Source organism: Pristiophorus japonicus, chromosome 2 (assembly GCF_044704955.1).
Source record: "Pristiophorus japonicus isolate sPriJap1 chromosome 2, sPriJap1.hap1, whole genome shotgun sequence".
NCBI lineage: Eukaryota > Metazoa > Chordata > Chondrichthyes > Pristiophoridae > Pristiophorus > Pristiophorus japonicus.
The window spans coordinates 254,662,040-254,680,316 of NC_091978.1; the positions used below are offsets into that span (position 1 = coordinate 254,662,040).

General features: G+C 45.0%; 1 protein-coding gene across 7 annotated transcripts in view; it reads left to right on the plus strand.

The window, feature by feature from the left end:
• Positions 1-18,277, plus strand: part of LOC139245559 (5'-3' DNA helicase ZGRF1-like) — a 153,041-nt gene that overhangs the window by 103,272 nt on the left and 31,492 nt on the right. For 6 of the 7 annotated variants that reach the window (XM_070871194.1, XM_070871181.1, XM_070871196.1 and 3 more), the window contains 2 exons: positions 4,825-4,948; positions 15,067-15,243. The exons of the other annotated variant lie outside the window; for it this stretch is intronic. In XM_070871194.1, the coding sequence (XP_070727295.1) occupies positions 4,825-4,948; positions 15,067-15,243 (301 nt within the window). The remainder of the gene's footprint in view (positions 1-4,824; positions 4,949-15,066; positions 15,244-18,277) is intronic. 7 annotated transcript variants of the gene reach the window in all.

The following is an 18,277-nucleotide window of genomic DNA, read 5'->3' on the forward strand; positions in this document are numbered from 1 at the left end:
AGTAATTCTAAATGTAGACATACTTGAGCAGTTTATGTCCTGGAGAGTGGGACCTAGAGAGGACTTAGCTGATGTGCGGTCCATTAATCATTATTAAATGTAACCAGAAAAATTCTCCCATCAGATAAGCACGCTGTTTCCTGTGGCACTTAACCATACAACTTAAGAAGTTACAGGTTTTATCCTGGTCTGTGTTGAGTTGGCTGATCTCAGGCCAGAGAGCAGTAAGGAGGCAATAATTGGGCTCAGTGGCCTTGTCCTAGGGAGGGTGCGAATCAGTTAGGGTATCTAATGAACGCTGCTGGGAAGAATGCGAGTGCGTGTGAATTGGGGACAAGATTGGGCTGGGTTATGACGTTCACCACAATTGAACAGTGTGCCAACTTAACATAGAATTACTTTCAGTTATACAGCACCTTTAACGTAGCCATGTAAGGAGATATTAAAACAGGTGACCAAAAGCTTGGACAAAGAAATAGGTTTTAAGGAGCGTATTAAGGGAAGAGAAAGAGGTAGAGAGGCGGAAAGCAACGTTCCCCTGTAGGCTGCACTATGTTCTCCGTGGCCTGTTTCTTTCAATGTGCGGTCCCATTAAATTTTCTGCGCATACGCGGTGTTTCCAATGTAAAACATTGTGCGCAGCCTGCGCGCGACCTTGCAGATTGCCGCACACGTGCACATCGTAGGGGGAACATTGCAGAAAGGTTCAGGGAGGAAATTCCAGAGCTTAAGGCTTAGGCAGCTGATTGATCCGCCATTTGTGGCCGTGCTATGAAAATCAGGGATGTGCAAGAGGCTAGAATTGAGAAATGCAGAGATCTTGGAGGGTGTATGGCTGGAGGAGATTACAGAGATAGGGAGGGGAAAGGCCATGGCGAGATTTGAAAACGAGGATGGGGATTTTAAAATCAAGGTGTTACCGGACCAGAAGCCAAATTAGGTCAACAAGCACAGATGATGGGTACACTTAAAGACCAGGGACCAGCTGAGAGATATAACAGAGAAACTGTACCCTAGTAATTGGCAGTATTTTCTTTTTTTTTTCATTTATTCATTCATGGGATGTGGGCGTCGATGGCAAGGCCAGCATTTATTACCCATCCCTAATTGCCCTTGAGAAGGTGGTGGTGAGTCACTTTGAACTGCTGCAGTCCTTGTGGTGAAGGTACTCCCACAGTGTAGTTACAGAGGGAGTTCCAGGATTTTGACCCAGTGGCGATGAAGAAACGGTGATATATTTCCTAGTCAGGATAGTATGTAACATGCACCTGCTGCCCTTGTCCTTCTAGGTGGTAGAGGTCGGAGGTTTGGGAGGTCCTGTCGAAGATGCCACGGCGAGTTTCCACAGCGCATCTTGTAGATAGTACACACTGCAGCCGGTTCGCCTGTGATGGAGGGAGTGATTGTTTAAGGTGGTGGATGGGGTACCAATCATGTGGGCTGGTTTATTCTGGATGGTGTCGAGCTTCTTGAGTGTTGTTGGTGCTGCACTCATCCAGGCAAGTGGAGAGTGTTCCATCAGACTCCTGACTTGTGCCTTGTAGATGTTGAAAAGGCATTGGGAAGTCGGGAGGTATGTCACTCGCTGCAGAATATTCAGCCTCTGACCTGCTTTTGTAGCCACAGAATTTATGTGGCTGGTGCAGTTAAGTTTCTGGTCAATGGTGACCCCCTAGGATGTTGGTGGTGGGGGATTGGACGATGGTAATGCTGTTGAATGTCAAGGGGAGGGAGTTAGACTCTAGTTGGAGATGGTCATTGCCTGGCACTTGTGTGGCTCGAATGTTACTTTCCACTTATCAGCCCAAGCCTGAATGTTGTCCAGGTCTTGTTGCATGCAGGTATGAACTGCTTCATTATCTGAGGAGTTGCGAATGGAACTGAACACTGTAATCACTAGCGAACTGACCTTCTGATTGAGGGAAAGTCATTGATGAAGCAGCTGAAGATGGTTGGGCCTAGGATATTGCCCTGAGGAACTCCTGCAGCGATGTCCTGGGGCTGAGATGATTGGCCTCCCGCAACCACAACCATCTTCATTTGTGCTTGGTATGACTCCAGCCAGTGGAGAGTTTTCCCTCCGATTCCCAATGACTTCAATTTTACTAGGGCTTCTTGATGCCACAGTCAAATGCTGCCTTGATGTCAAGGGCGGTCGTTCTCACCTCAGCTCTAGAATTTAGCTCTTTTATCCATGTTTTGACCAAAGCTGTAATGAGACCTGGAGCCGAGTGGTCCTGGTGGAACCCAAACTGAGCATTGGTGAGTAGGTGCCTATTGATAGCACTGCTGATGACCCCTTCCATCACTCTACTGATGATTGAGAATAGACTGATGGGGTAGTAACTGGCCAGATTAGATTTGTCCTGCTTTTTGTGGACTGGACATATCTGGGCAATTTTCCACTTTTGTAGGATAGATGTCAGTATTGTAGCTGTACTGAAACAGCTTGGCTAGAGACGAGGCTAGTTCTGGAGCACATCAGCGCTGCAGCTGGGATGTTGTCGGGGTTCATAGCCTTTGCTGTATCCAGTGCACTCAGCCGTTTCTTGATATCACGTGAAGTGAATCGAATTGGCTGAAGACTGGCTTCTGTTTTGATGGAAACCTCAGGAGGAGGCCGAGATGGATCATCCACTCAGTTTTTCTGACTGAAGATGGTTGCGAATGCTTCAGCCTTGCCTTTTGCACTCACATGCTGGGCTCTGCCATCATCGAGGATGGGGATGTTAATGGAGCCTCCTCCTCCCGTTCGTTGTTTAATTGTCCACCACCATTCACAACTGGATGTGACAGTACTGCAGAGCTTCGATCTGACCTGTTGGTTGTGGGATCGCTCCACAAGCACTGTGCGATGGTCACTCCTACCAATACTGTCATGGACAGATGCATCTGCGACAGGTAGATTGGTGAGGATGAGGTCAAGTAGATTTTTCCCTCGTCTTGGTTCTCTCATCACCGTAGGCCCTGTTCTTCAGGTTTCGGCCAGCTCCTTCAATAGTGGTGCTACCGAGCCACTCTTGTTGATGGACATTGAAGTCCCTCATCCAGAGTACATTCTGTGCCTTTGCTACCATCAGTGCTTCTTCCAAGCGGTGCTCAACATGGAGGAACACTAATTCATCAGCTGAGGGAGGGCAGTAGGTGGTAATCAGCAGGAGGTTTCCTTGCACATGTTTGATCTGATGCCCTGAGACTTTATGGGATCCAGGGTTAATGTTGAGGGCTCCTAGGACCACTCCCTCATGACTGTGTACCATTGTGCCGCTACCTCTGGTGAGTCTGTTCTGCTGGTGGTACAGGACATACCCAGGGATGGTGATGGAGGAGTGTGGAATGTTGGCTGAAAGGTAGGATTCTGAGAGTATGACTAAGTCAGGCTTGACTAGTCTGTGGGACAGCTCTCCTAATTTTGGCACAAGTCCCCAGATGTTAATGAGGAGGACTTTGCAGGGTCATCTGGGCTGATGTAGGTTGGGCCTCTACTCATTAGAATTCAGAAGAATGAGAGGTGATCTTATTGAAACGTATAAGATTATGAGGGGGCTTGACAAGGTGGATGCAGAGAGGATGTTTCCACTGATAGGGGAGACTAGAACTAGAGGGCATGATCTTAGAATAAGGGGCTGCCCATTTAAAACTGAGATCAGGAGAAATTTCTTCTCTGAGGGATGTAAATCTGTGGAATTCGCTGCCTCAGAGATCTGGAAGCTGTGACATTGAATAAATTTAAGACAGAAATCGACAGTTTCTTAAAGGATAAGGGGTTATGGGGAGCGGTCAGGGAAGTGGACCTGAGTCCATGATCCAATCAGCCATGATATTGAATGGCGGAGCAGACTCGAGGGGCCGTATGACCTACTTCTGTTCCTATTTCTTATGGTCACCATTACTGATACTACCTTTTTATTCCAAATGTATTTATTTAACTGGAATTTGAACTCGTGTCTCCAGATCATTATTGCAGACGTCTGGATTACTGGTCCAGTAAAACATTACCATTATGCTACCGTACCCTCCGTCAGAGAGGAGACGACACAAATGAAAGCACAAACGTAGCAAGAAGATACATTTCTCCTTCATTTGAGAAAGTATTTACGCCTGGGGAAAATTGGACAAGCTAATTTTCAGACTCTGTGAAAAGCTTATAACTTGTGCGCAATGAATTCCTTCCATATTGAGAAAATAGTTCCATGATTTCCATTCCATTCATGTTAAATAAATGTGCATGTGTGTCTTAAAGCTTTGAATGTGTTGCAAGGAAGCAACGTGATTGAGAGATTCTGATTACCTCAAAAGTTCCACAGGTGAAGATTCAGAAGTTTATAAAGTAATGAGAATTCGCAGATAGTGTTACAACCAGATTTCAGCTATGATGAGGAATATAAACTGCAGTTAGCAACATTTGAATCTTTGTAATAACCTTAGTGCAGATGAAACTGTTCTGTAATTTTCACTATACCAAGAATTATGAGGTTGGACAATTCTAAAAGTTAATAGGAGACATCAGCATTCTTTCCCAAATGTATATCCTGATTTGACCAGACCCAGCAATGATTACAAAACATTTTAGCTCCTTGTAGACACTATTTAAACTAACATAATCACTTCTTGATGACAAATTCTGCTGATCTATTTATTTACTAGATCAGGAAATGTTCTCCAGTCTTGTTGACAAATTAGTGATTAAACTGTCCTCTGATATTGCATCGAAATAGCTTGTGAACTAGATGTTAGAAATCAAACAGTGTCTGAGTTAGCAATACGCAATAGAGTCACGCATATAAGTAATTTTGAAATATTAAACTGGCCTTTTCATTGCAGGTTTGGATGTGAAAAGTTGATTCTTGTTGGAGACCCTAAGCAATTGCCACCTACTATTCAAGGCTCTGAAAGTGCTCATGATGCTGGCCTGGAGCAGACTCTCTTTGACAGAATGTGCCTGATGGTACTGCAGTTACTTTATCTTTAATGATATATTTAAGGGAAATAACTCTGAACTGTGGCTACCACAAGTTAAAAGAGCATATTTCAACCTTAAACTTTTTTACCTTAATGAACCCACTCCAGAGTAGTGCACGGAAGAAAAAATATATAATTAATTTATATCAAAATACACCTTCTGCCAATCCATGCTCCCTCTGTCATGCTTCTGAATCAGACAGTGATGGATATCATAGCGAGTCTGAAAACAATAACAGAAAATGTTAGGAAGTCAGAAAATGTGGAGAGAACAGAAAAGTACAAAACAACAACTTGTATTTATATAGCGCCTTTAATATAATAAAATGTCCCAAGGCGCTTCACCCGAACATTATAAGACAAATAATTTGACACCGAGCCACATCAGAAGAAATTAGGGCAGACGACCAAAAGCTTGGTCAAAGAAGTAGATTTTAAAGAGTCTCTTACAGGAGGAGAGAGGTGGAGAGGTTTAGCGAAGAAATTCCAGAGCTTACAGCCATTGCAACTGAAGGCACGGCCACCAATGGTTGAGCGATTATATCAGGGCTGCTCAAGAAGGCAGAATTAGAAGAGCGCAGATATCTTGGCGGGGTGCGGGCAGTTATGGGGCTGGAAAAGATTACAGAGATAAGGAAGGGATGAGGCCGTGGAGGAATTTGAAAACAAGGGTGAGAATTTTGAAATCAAGCGTTGCTTAACCGGGAGCCAATGTAGGTCAGCGTGCACAGGGGTGATGGATGAACGGGACTTGGTGCGAATTAGGAGACGGGCAACCGAGTTTGTATGACCTCAAGTTTACTTAGGTTAGAACGTGGGAGGCCAGCCAGGAGTAGGTTAGGAGTGGTCAAGTCTAGAGGTAACAAAGGCATGGAAGAGGGTTTCAGAAGTGGATGAGCTGAAGCAAGGGCGGAGACAGGCGATGTTACGGAGGTGGAAATAGACATTCTTATTTATGCTGTGGATATGTGCCTGAAGCTCATTTCAGGGTCAAATATGACACCAAGGTTGCAAATGATGTGGTTCAGCTTCAGACAGATGTTAGTAAGAGGCATGGAGTCAGTGGCTAGGGAACGGAATTTATGGCAGGAACCAAAAACAATGGCGTCGCTCTTTCCAATATTTAATTGGAGAAAATTTCTTCTCATCCAGTCGGAAAAGTAGTCTGACAATATAGCAGTTATGCAAACTGATGTTTACAAAGATCCCCCTATATATGGGCTCAATTTTCCCCAATGTCGTTTTTTGGCGTATTGCCAGAGTTATACCGTTTTTTTTTGGCCTCAACTACTACAAAAAAATAAGTAACAAGTTTCCCCATTCTATATTTTGAAATTGGCACCACGCAGCCTGTCCTTTGGCTTCAGGGGGAGGAGCCTAATGTCTGCGGTGAAAAAATGATGCCTCCCGCTCCCCCCCCTTCTGCGCATGCGCGAAAAAAAAGGACATTTTTGACGTGATTGCTATGGGCGTGCATGCCTAGTACAGTTCCCGGTCTGCATGCAGCCATTTTTAAAGAGCCAGTTGTGTGTGAGAACTTTAATTCTCATTGGAAAAATCGGAGCTGCAATACAAGATGCAACACGGCTCAAGGGCCAAGAATTTCTTACAGGATGAAGTGGAGGCACTAGTTACTGTAATTGAAGCCAGATGGCATGAGCTGGACACCAGGAGGTCACATAAAAGTTCCACCAAAAGAAATGAAAAAACGCTAGAACATCTTGCAGAAGATTACTGTGCAATGGTGACCCCCTGAGGTCTGGAGGACAGTGCAAAAAGAAGTGGCATGACCTTGGTCAAGTAGTTAGTGTAAGTAATATTTTCATTTATTCACTGGAATTGCAATTGTAAATGTGACCATCTGTATGTTCCACCCAGCAGAAAGAACCCTCTCTTAAAAAGTTATATTTTCATCCTTGCAAAGAAAGGTGGCAACCAACAAAAGGGAAAGAACTCGAACAGGAGGAGGCGCGACAAATCTGCACCCACTGACACAATTGGAAGACAGGGTCGCTGCTTTAATGGTCCTGCCTGGAGAAAAGCAACCACCACTGCACAAACTGGGCCCACACTCGAGGGAGAGGGTAAATCCTGCAAATTTCACAGTCTGGCTTTCCTGAATGTTAAGTACTGCGCAGGTTCATGGGGATGTCTCCATCAGCTACGCTTTGGTTGATGCAATGTGCTATCATTCATTGTGGTCCTTCAAATCAGCCTGTTGCCTGCGCTATGTGAACCTACTCATGCCACCCACCCTGCCCCCTACTTTGCTGCTAACCATTTGTCTGTTCTGTTCTATTTTGCGGAACTTGAGGCCAACCCTGATGATGCAGAAGAAGATTCAGACGAGCCAGAAGAGGCGAACACCTTCCAATCCTACCTTTCAGACCAAGAGCATTGGGGGGGGGAGATGTGATGGATGAAGCCCCCTCTGTTGTACTCACTCTGGAGGAGGTCCAGGTGCCACCCATTGAGGTGCCAGACCTTTCCTGAGTGGTACGAGTGTTGCTGGGACATTCCATGGTTTCCCACAGTCCGAGGCTGGGGATTCCAGTGGGCTGTAGCGAGGTACACCCAGGGCCCCACATCCGAGGCTGCGAGTCCCAGTGGTGGGGTATAGCAAGGCACACCCAAGGCCCCACCGTCCAAGACTGCGGGTCCCAGTGGGATGTAACGAGCCACAACCAGGGTGAGGAAGGGAAGCAGAGCTCGACAGCGCTCTCCTGAGGTGCAAGGCTCAGTGCTGGGACCCCAGCTATTTACAATATACATCAATGATTTAGATGAAGGAATTGAGAGTAACATCTCCAAGTTTGCAGATGACACTAAGCTGGATGGCAGTGTGAGCTGTGAGGAGGATGCTGTGATGGTTCTGGGTGACTTGGACAGGTTAGGTGAGTGGGCAAATGCATGGCAGATGCAGTATAATGTGGATACATGTGAGGTGTTATCCACTTTGGTGGCAAAAACACGAAGGCAGAATATTATCTGAATGGCGGCAGATTAGGAAAAGGGGTGGTGCAACGAGACCTGGGTGTCATGGTACCTCTGTCATTGAAAGTTGGCATACAGGTACAGCGGGCAGTGAAGAAGGCAAATGGCATGTTGGCCTTTATAGCTAGGGGATTTGAGCATAGGAGCAGGGAGGTCTTGCTGCAGCTGTACAGTGCCTTGTTGAGGCCTCACCTGGAATATTGTGTTCAGTTTCCTAATCTGAGGAAGGACGTTCTTGCTATTGAGGGAGTGCAGCGAAGGTTCACTAGATTGATTCCCGGGATGGCAGGACTGACATATGAGGAGAGACTGGATCGACTGGGCCTGTATTCACTGGAGTTTAGAAGAATGAGAGGGGATCTCATAGAAACATATAAAATTCTGACGGGATTGGACAGGTTAGATGCAGGAAGAATGTTCCCGATGTTGGGGGAGTCCAGAACCAGGGGTCACAGTCTAAGGATAAGGGGTAAGCCACTTAGGACCAAGATAAGGAGAAACTTCTTCACTCAGAGAGTTGTTAACCTGTGGAATTCTCTTCCGCAGAGAGTTGTTGATGTCAGTTCGTTAGATACATTCAAGAGGGAGTTAGATATGGCTCTTACGGCTAAAGGGATCAAGGGGTATGGAGAGAAAGCAGGAAAGGGATAATGAGGTGAATGATCAGCCATGATCTTATTGAATGGTGGTGCAGGCTCAAAGGGCTGAATGGCCTACTCCTGCACCTATTTTCTATGTTTCTAAGATCTAACAGATGTGGTTCAGATGATGCCAATGAGTGCGGAGAGCATTGACCTTACGCGATCACTCCTGGACACCATCGGTGGGGTGGGTGATGAGGTATCAGGACTGTCGGGAGAAGTAACAACATTCGCATGAGAAATGGGAACAATGTCCAAGAACATGAGGGAGGGAATGTCTCAGGTAGTTGATACAATGTTGGTGCACATGAGGGAGGGAATGTCGCTGTTAGTGAACATGAGGGAGGGAATGTTGCAGGTAATTGAAACACTGTCAGGGCACATGAGGGAGGGAATGTCGGAGTTAGCTGCTGTAATAAGGGAACACGCCCAGACCCCACGCCCATTGACAGAATCAACTCCCACTCCAATTCCCAGACCAGCATCTGAAGAGGCCCAAGCCGGACCTTCCTCATTATCGCCTGCCCCCTCCCCCCGCCCGCACCCCGTCAAGAAATGCACATTGCCCGAGATGTTCGGAAGAATAAGCCTGGTACCATCCCGAGAAATGCTGCGCCACCGCCTGCGGGCAGGGTTGGATTCAACAAGACCCAAGGGCAGCGGGCGCTCTTAGAATAAGGTGGAGGAGAGGTGGTTGCAGCCTTTCTTTGCTGTTGATTTTGTTGTTACTGTTGTAACTGTTCTCAAATTAAAAGTTTTTTGTAAGTTATGTACATTTACAAGTTTAAAAGTTTGTAAGTGATTTTAAGACTTGTAAGTGATCTTAACTGAAAACTTTAACATTTGATACAAGAATATTTTTATTAAAGTTAAGTTAAGTACAAACAAGTGTTAAACTTTTGAATTAAATATATTTTAAATTAGAACGGAATTATTTCCATTATTTGTTCCATTATTAACACAACGTTTTTCAAGTAAAGAAGAATCATTTCCATTATTTGTTCCATCAACACAACATTACGGAACAGGTCCAAACGGTAAGCATGGTCCTTTTTAAATAGTTGCCGCTGGGCCTTCAGGCAGCAAAGCGTTCTCGGATGAGCTGCTGGCGCAAGGCTCGAGCAATCATTAAAGGGGCTCCTCCACCGTCGTGCTCCAGGCTCAGGTAGTTGCATGGTTTCCTCGCCCTCCTTCTCCTCGTCATCTGCATCTTCCTCCTCATCATCAGCCACTCTCATCTCAGGAGGGTCTTCTGCTACCAGCTGCTGCTGCCTCATGATGGCTAAGTTATGCAGCATGCAGCACACAACAGTGAACTGACTGACAATCTCAGTGGGGTATTGCCAGCAGCCTCTGGAATGGTCCAGGCATCGGATACGCTATTTCAAGATGCCAATGGTCCTCTCTATTATGCTATTATGCAATGTGCGACATGTTGTATTCCTGGTCTGCTTCCATCCTGGTTATGCGTAGGGGTGTCATGAGCCAGGTGGCGAGGTCATGCCCTTTGTCTCCCAGTAGCCAGCTCTGTTCTTCTGGCTGCTGCTGAAACATGGCAGAAACAGCACGCTCGCGTAGGATGAACGCAACATGGGTGCTCCCAGGGTATCTTGCATCAACTGATATGATGCGATGCATGTCGTCACACACGAGTTGCACATTAACAGAGTTGAAGCCTTTTCTGTTCCTGTACATCTCGGAATCCTCCAAAGGTTCTCGCAAGGCAATGTGGGTACAATCAATGCAGCCCTGTACCTTTGGGAAGCCAGCAATCCTGGAGAAGCCACAGCCCTTTCATGCATTGCCTGGGCGGTCATGGGGAACTTTATGTAGTCATTCCTCCAGGCATTTGGTGCAGCAGTCACCTGCCGAAGACAGATATGTGTTGCATGTTGAGAAATGGCGCGCACATCAGTTATGTCCTGGAACGATCCAGATGCATAGAATGAAAGTGCAGCTGTAGCCTTCACTTCAACTGACAAAGCCTTCCTCCTGACGCTTCTAGGTTGCAGGTCTGCTTTTACTAACTCACAGATCTCGGTTACAACTTCTTTGCGGAAACGCAGCCTTCTCACAGTCTGCATCACTCGTGCAGGTATGAACGCCTGTCTTGATAAACCCGACGTGGGTAAGGCCTCCTGCCTATCATCCTACATGCTCTGAGGTTCCTCATGTGATGACGTCGCATCAATTGTCTCCGCAGCACAGTCATGCAGAACGCTTGCACAAGGTATAGCATTGTCAGTATTGTCCGCATGATTAAATTGTACCTTTGCAAGAAGCTCAAAATAGCAGGCAGGACAAGCTTCTTTGTTGTCTCTCTCCCCAAGGTTGACGCCCTAGTATAGATCACACTCTGGCTTGAGCATGCGCAATAGGCTTGCTTAGATCAGGAACCCCCGTGCTTCATTTGATGCTGCTTGCTGCATGGAGTAAGGGTTCGCATCCTTTTAGTTCAGCTTCCACACCCCTGGGCTTCATTTGATGCTGCTTGCTGAATAGTGTAAGGGTTCTCATCCCTTCAGTTCGGCTTCCACAACCTCCTCCTTCCCCCCCTCCCCCCCCCCCCCAGGCTTCTTTTGAAGCCAAGCCTCTGTCCAGGCGAGGGACCGATTCTGCCGGCCAACACTACAACCCTCGAGCCCGGTTTGGAGACGTTTGGTGGTGGCGTGGCATTTTTTTAAAAATCCAAAATTCAAGCATTGTATGAAATGTCCATTTTCTGCATTTTTCAGTTGGAAAAAATTAAGCTTGATGATGCATATTTAATGTGTTCTTGACTTCCTCCAAAACTTCGCCTAAAAACAATGGTGTCTTTCTGCGCCGATTTTTTGATGTGCGCTGGTTTTTCTTAAGTGCCCAGAAGGTTTTTTGGGAGTGGTCACATACGCCGTCCTAGGAGAAATGTAAGTTGGAGAAGAGGGTTGGGACGATGACACAGCCCTGTTTGATCCCGGTCCGGACTGGGTCTGTAATGGATCCATTGGTAAGGATCACGGCCTGCATGTCGTTGTGGAGCAGGTGGAGATTAATGACGAACTTTTGGAGGCATCTGAAATGGAGGAGGACGCTCCATAGACCCTCGAGGTTGACAGTGTCAAAGGCCTTTGTAAGGTTGAAGAAGGCCATTTGTAATGGCTGGTGCTGTTCCCTGCATTTTTCCTGTAGCTGTCGCGCTGTAAAAATCGTGTCCATTGTGCCCCGTAGGAGACGAAATCCGCACTGTGACTCCGGGAGGAGCCCCTCAGCCACAGGGAGAAGACTGTTGAGGAGGACTCTAGCGACGACTTTCCCAGTGGCTGGCAACAGGGAGATTCCTCTGTAGTTGCCACAATCGGACTTGCCCCCTTTTTTAAAGATGGTCACAATCACTGCATCTCTGAGATCTCCCGGCATGCTCTCCTCCCTGCAGATGAGAGAGATGAGATCATGTGTTCGCGCCAACAGTGCCTCTCCGCTATACTTCTATACGGCCCGCCCTATACGGCTCGGAGACATGGTCCATATACAGTAGACACCTCAAGTCGCTGGAGAAATACCACCAATGATGTCTCCACAAGATCCTGCAAATCCCCTGGGAGGACAGACGCACCAACGTTAGCATCCTCAATGAGGCCAACTTCCCAAGCATTGAAGCACTGACCACACTTGATCAGCTCCGTTGGGCAGGCCACATTGTTCGCATGTCAGACACGAGACTCCCAAAGCAAGCAGTCTACTCAGAACTTCTTCACGGCAAACGAGCCAAAGGTGGGCAGAGGAAACATTACAAAGACACCTTCAAAGCCTCCCTGATAAAGTGCAACATCCCCACTGACACCTGGGAGTCCCTGGCCAAAGATCGCCCTAAGTGGAGGAAGTGCATCCGCGAGGGCGCTGAACACCTCGAGTCTCATCGCCGAGAGCATGCAGAAATCAAGCGCAGGCAGCGGAAAGAACGTGCGGCAAACCAGTCCCACCCACTCTATCCCTCAACGATTATCTGTCCCACCTGTGACGGGGACTGTGGTTCTCGTATTGGACTATTCAGTCATCTAAGGACTCATTTTTAGAGTGGAAGCAAGTTTTCCTCGATTCCGAGGGACTGCTTATGATGATGATGATGAAGTTGGCCAAACTTGCATAAATGTGAAAAACTGGCGCAGACATCAGGTTACACCCTCTATGACACAAAAAGAAAATTAACCTCAAAAAAAGCGTAAATCACTGGGGAAAATTGAGCCCATTATATGGTGAGGTAGAACTGGGTGTCGTCAGCATACATGTGGAAACTGACAGTGTTTTCAGATGATGTCACCAAAGGGCAGCATGTAGACGAGAAATAGGAGGGGGCCAAGGACAGATCCTTGGGGGACACCAGAGGTAACGATGCAGGAGCGGGAAGAGAAGCCATTGCAGGTGATTCTCTGGCTACGATTCGATAAATAAGAATGGAACCAGGCGAGTGCAGTCCCACCCAACTGGATGAGGATAGAGAGGCGTTGGAGGAGGATGGACTGGTCAAAAGTGTCAAAGGCTGCAGACTAGTCAAGACGGACAAGGAGGGATAGTTTACCTTTGTCATAGTCGCAAACTATGTCATTTGTGACTGATGAGAGCCGTTTCAGTACTGTGGCATGGGCGGAAACCTGATTGGAGGAATTCAAACATGGGAGTTGAGGGGAAGATGGGCACAGATTTGGGAGGCGACAACATGTTCAAGGACTTTGGAGAGGAAAAGGCGGTTGGCGATGGGGCGGTAGTTTGCAAGGATGGAGGGTCAAGTGTTTTTTGGGGGAATGGCGATGACAGCAGATTGGAGGGAGAGGGGAAAACGGTACCCGAGGAGGGAGAACCATTTACTATGTCAGCTAACATGGGAGCCAGAAAAGGAAGTTGGGTGGTCAGCAGTTTAGTGGGAATAGGGTCGAGGGAGCAGGAAGTGGGTCTCATGGACAAGATGAGCTTAGAGGGATAAAGAAGGGAGATCGGAGAGAAACTGGAGAAAGATGTGAGTTCAGGGCAAGTGCAGGGGGAACCTTAGAGAAAGTTTGGCCCGGTGAGCTAGGGGATGGAGGGAAGTGGCAGAGGCAGCTGATCGGATGGTCTCAATCTTCGAGGCAAAGAAGTTCATGAGCTCCTCTCACTTGTTGCCGGAGTAGATTTTTAGGATGTTATGAGAAGTGTCTGCACTCGAAATGTTTACTTTTGTGTTCTCTTCACAGATGCTGACTAACCTGCTATGTATTTCCAACACTTCCTCTTTATTTCAGATTTCCAACATCTGTAGTGTTTTGCTTTTTACATAATAGTGAGACTGTTGTGTTTATCACTGTACCCTTGTCTAGTCTGTGCAGTAAGATCACATTCCAGCAAGCCAGAACCATGCAACTGTAGTTCCCACCCACAGTGAACATGATGCTACTGGCAAGGTAGCAGGGCGTACTGTTTCATATTTAATCAGCATGTTATATATAAAGATTGTTTGAGGATTTTTGGTAATTGGGTCATAGTAGATTATTCAATTTCTTCAAATAGCAGTTGTGCAAACTAATGTTTACAAAGATCCCCCTATATATAATATAAATAAAGGTCGTGCAGGGTATAGGTCAGCATTTTAATTTTAAAAACTACCGAAAAACCTATGGTGTAGTAGGGAACCACATAACCAATTTAATAGCATCTAATCCTGCATATTGGTCATATCTGTGAATGGTTTTTTTTCACTTGAATCCACAGCTCATGAAAACCTACATGAAGGTGCAGTTCATACAATGAATTTTACAGTATTCCTAGTTCACTGATCTGCATGTTCTGATAACTATATTTCAACGAGAAAATTGTCCATTTAATCAGGTTTATGGTTATGAATCATTAGTTAAGAAACTGTCGCAGGAAGTTGTATATTCTTTGCACCTAATGTATTAAATGATGTGAGTCAATTGTACCAGTTATGAGTACAGTTATGAGTCTTACAGTTACCCATACCATCTGTACATATTGTCCAAAGTGTCTCTGCAATCCCAATTATGTTTTCTGTGCAATCTGCACTAACTCCCGACTGGGTTCACACAGTTTTTTATTGGTATAGTCTGCCATCTGTGCCAACTGTCTCAGCTGTGGAATCTGCTTAGCAACACCAGCTGCACCTAACATTGTATTTGTAATGTGTGCTAGTTGTGCCAAGTGCACATGAAGCACAAAAGGAATATGTGAACTCTGTTTAGAAGGTGGACAGGTTCAACATTAATGATGTCCATGCTTTGACTTACTTCATTTGGTAAGTGCTTCTTTCTTGTTCATTAAAAAAAAACAGATTAGCTTTTTGTTAGCAACCACACATTTGAAAATAAAATTGTATTTTTCACAGTATTGGTCACACAGAAATGTTGTACTATTCTTTGAAAGCAGCTATCAACCATCTATGTGAGTACAGTTTGTTTGTGTTAATATAATCTTTCTGGATTTTTTTTCTCTCCCTGTCCCCCAGGGCTATAATCCCATTATGCTTAGGACTCAGTACAGATGCCATCCTACTATAAGTGCCATAACCAATGAACTCTTCTATGATGGAAATCTTATAGATGGAATTTCTGCTTTGAATCTAAATCCTCTGTTAGACTGGTTGCCTACACTTTGCTTTTACAATGTTAAAGGACGTGAGCAGGTAAATATTCCACAGAGGGCACAACAATTTTAATGTGTTTAGTCAGATTGAAAAAAGCTTTTTTCAGTGGATTATACTAAGGAACTAAAACCAAGGTCATTTTTTCTACTCTGTAATAATCATGGACACTGTTACCACCGATGGATACTTTGATAGTTCTGTTGGGAGCTGTTACAGTATCAAATTAACACTAGGCCTTCCCTTCAAGACACTCCCAACAACACATCTGTGGCTTTTGCTAAAAATTGTTTAAAATGTTTATTTGCTGCAGGAAATTGTGCTTCCTACATTTTATACACTGCTGCTTCCTTTATGGAGTGAAAGTGTTATTTTGCAGATGTTTTTGCAGTGTTTTGCCAGCAAACCAAAGAAATCTATCAGAACATGCTCTTTATTATTTTTTTTTACATTTGTAAATAAAGTATTTGGTAAATACCTTACCAAGCAGAGTTTGGCCAAGTGGATAGGAGAAAGTATTTCTTAGCTCCTGTCTGTTTGAATTTATCCAAGAACTATCTTTCCTCAACTCTAACTGCAAGGGAACTACATCGAATAATCTTTTATTAAGCATTGCTGCTTTGACTTGAGGGCTGAAGATATTGAGCACTGTTGGGCTTTATTGCAACAGGGTAGTCAAACAAAACTGAGTCATGAAGTTATTTATCTTTGTTGTTGTCATACATTGGTAACATTTATTGCAAAGCAATGCAGGGTGAATGAATGAGGATAAATTATATAGGTTTCTTCATTCTTCAAAGGTAGTTAACCTTTCACATCAAAGTTCCCTTTTCTCCAACCTAGATTACTGAGTGCTTCATCAATTTCTGTGGATGCAGTTACTTTGGCCCCTATTTTCCACCTTCATGATTTTTGGCGCCCACGTACGATAACGTACATTTTTTTTCCCCGTTTGTTCCAAAATTAAAAACTAGTTTCCACAAAGCAACCAGTTATTTTTAGCGCAGCGCTACCCAAAGACAATTCTGGGGGCGGAGCTTGTAGTGTGCGCCGAAAAATCTGTGTATGTGCTGGAAAAAAAGGACACCAATAGAATGGAATATAACACGCAGCGACCAGAATAATTCTTTTTCTCCAGGGAGTTAGACGAGGATTTTTTTTTAGAAGTGAATTCAGTTAGTATTTGTAATCCCTCATTATGATATTGAGGCTAATATAAAAAGCATGTACTGTGTAACAGTGTGGGAAAGAAGCGTGGCCTTAGCGACACATTGACTCACTGATAATGGCAATCAAAACTCATTCGTGCTTTCACCGGATTAGCTGTCTGTAAAATGACCAGGGAGGCCAGAATTTCTTTTTCGTTAACCAGGAGTGAGTGAATAAGAATGTTTTAGTTTATAGGTTTAAGTCTGGTGCCAGGATGTGAGCGTGCAATTTCTTAGAGTGACCCTACATAAACTGGGTTTAGCTCCAAAGAATCACCCATCTCCCATTCTGCTAACATAAAATCGATGCAGCGACACATAATGGGAAGGATTATGGAGGAAACAGGTTTCTTCACACAGGCAGGGGAGTTTTGGTGGAACCGCCCCCCCCCCCCTCTCACACACATACGCACATGTTTTTACTTCAATCCAGGTATTTGAATTGAAACTAGAACAATTTCTCCAGGCACCAGCTCCAAGGGGTGCTGATGACATTTACCCTACCAATTCCCATCGCCCTGCGAGGAGTGTAGTTACATTTTGCAGTGGGCCGGGAGCGGGGAAGCCATTCGGCCTGGGATTGCAGCTGGTCTGAGCGCCAATTTCCTTAAGTTACGATAGGGTTTTTTTACAACGGTACCCAAGGTCACTGCGCCATTTTGAAAAAAATCGTTGTTGGTGAAACTGGCATAAATGGCCAGAAACGGCGTGGAATCCCTTTTAAACACAGACTAGCGCTGATGGTCGGCGCCGGCGTCAAAACTTTGTGGAAAATTTCAAAATACCGATTACTCAAAAAAAAACACCGGGCACGAAGAAAACAGCGCCCAATAATGGCGAAAATTGCCCCCTTTGTGTTTATTTGGTCTCTCTTTCAGTTCACTTTTACCACAATTTTGATGCTGTCATGTTAATCCCTATGTGGACGATTAACTACTTCCCAGGGATGAGTAAAACTGTACTGAAAGAAATCAATGTAACATAAAGAAAGAAAGACTTGGATTTATATAGTGCCTTTCACGACCACCGGATGTCTCAAAGCGCTTATAGCCAATGAAGTACTTTTGGAGTGTAGTCACTGTTGCCAGCTATTTGTCATGACATTACTAAACAAAACAAGGAGGACGTATGAGAGATGACTACATATTGCATACTGATAGGAGTAGAGGAATATAGCAACTGCTTTGCAATAAATTTTACGAACATGTGGTCCTGGCGTGGAGCTTTGCATACTGAGGATTTGTGATTGTGCTGCTGATGGGTGATGCTGGACAGTTTAACCTTGGATTTGCCATCTAATAGAGAAGATTTAGTGATAGCAAATTTTCTGTCCATACCGGTTCCAGAATACCAGAATATCCACTTCAACCTTCCTACCCCTAACAAATCACATATGATTGGGCAGTCTGAATATTATTTCCTGTGCTTATATTACATAAAATTAACTTTAATTATTGTAGTTGCCAGAAAAATACTTGATGTGTTGTCAGCATGTGGGCAACACTGGCAAGGCCGCATTGATTGCCTTAGAGGCCATTAGTGTGGGACTAGCATCACATGTAGACCAGACTGGCAGACTCCCTCCCTCATTAGTGAACCAATTGGGTTTTTTCAACAGTACAAGAGCTGCATGGTGAGTTTTTGCTGGTGCCAGCCCATGACTTACCACATTTATTTGAATTCAGTTTCACAACTGCCATGGTGGGATTTGAATTCACACATCTGTGTTGTTACTCCAGTATCGTAAACATCAACATCATCATCATAGGCAGTCCCTTGAATCGAAGATGACTTGCTTCCATGTCAAAAGTTCACAGGTCTTTCAATGAAGGACCTAACATTCTAGGTCTCAAACTAAATCTTGAAGG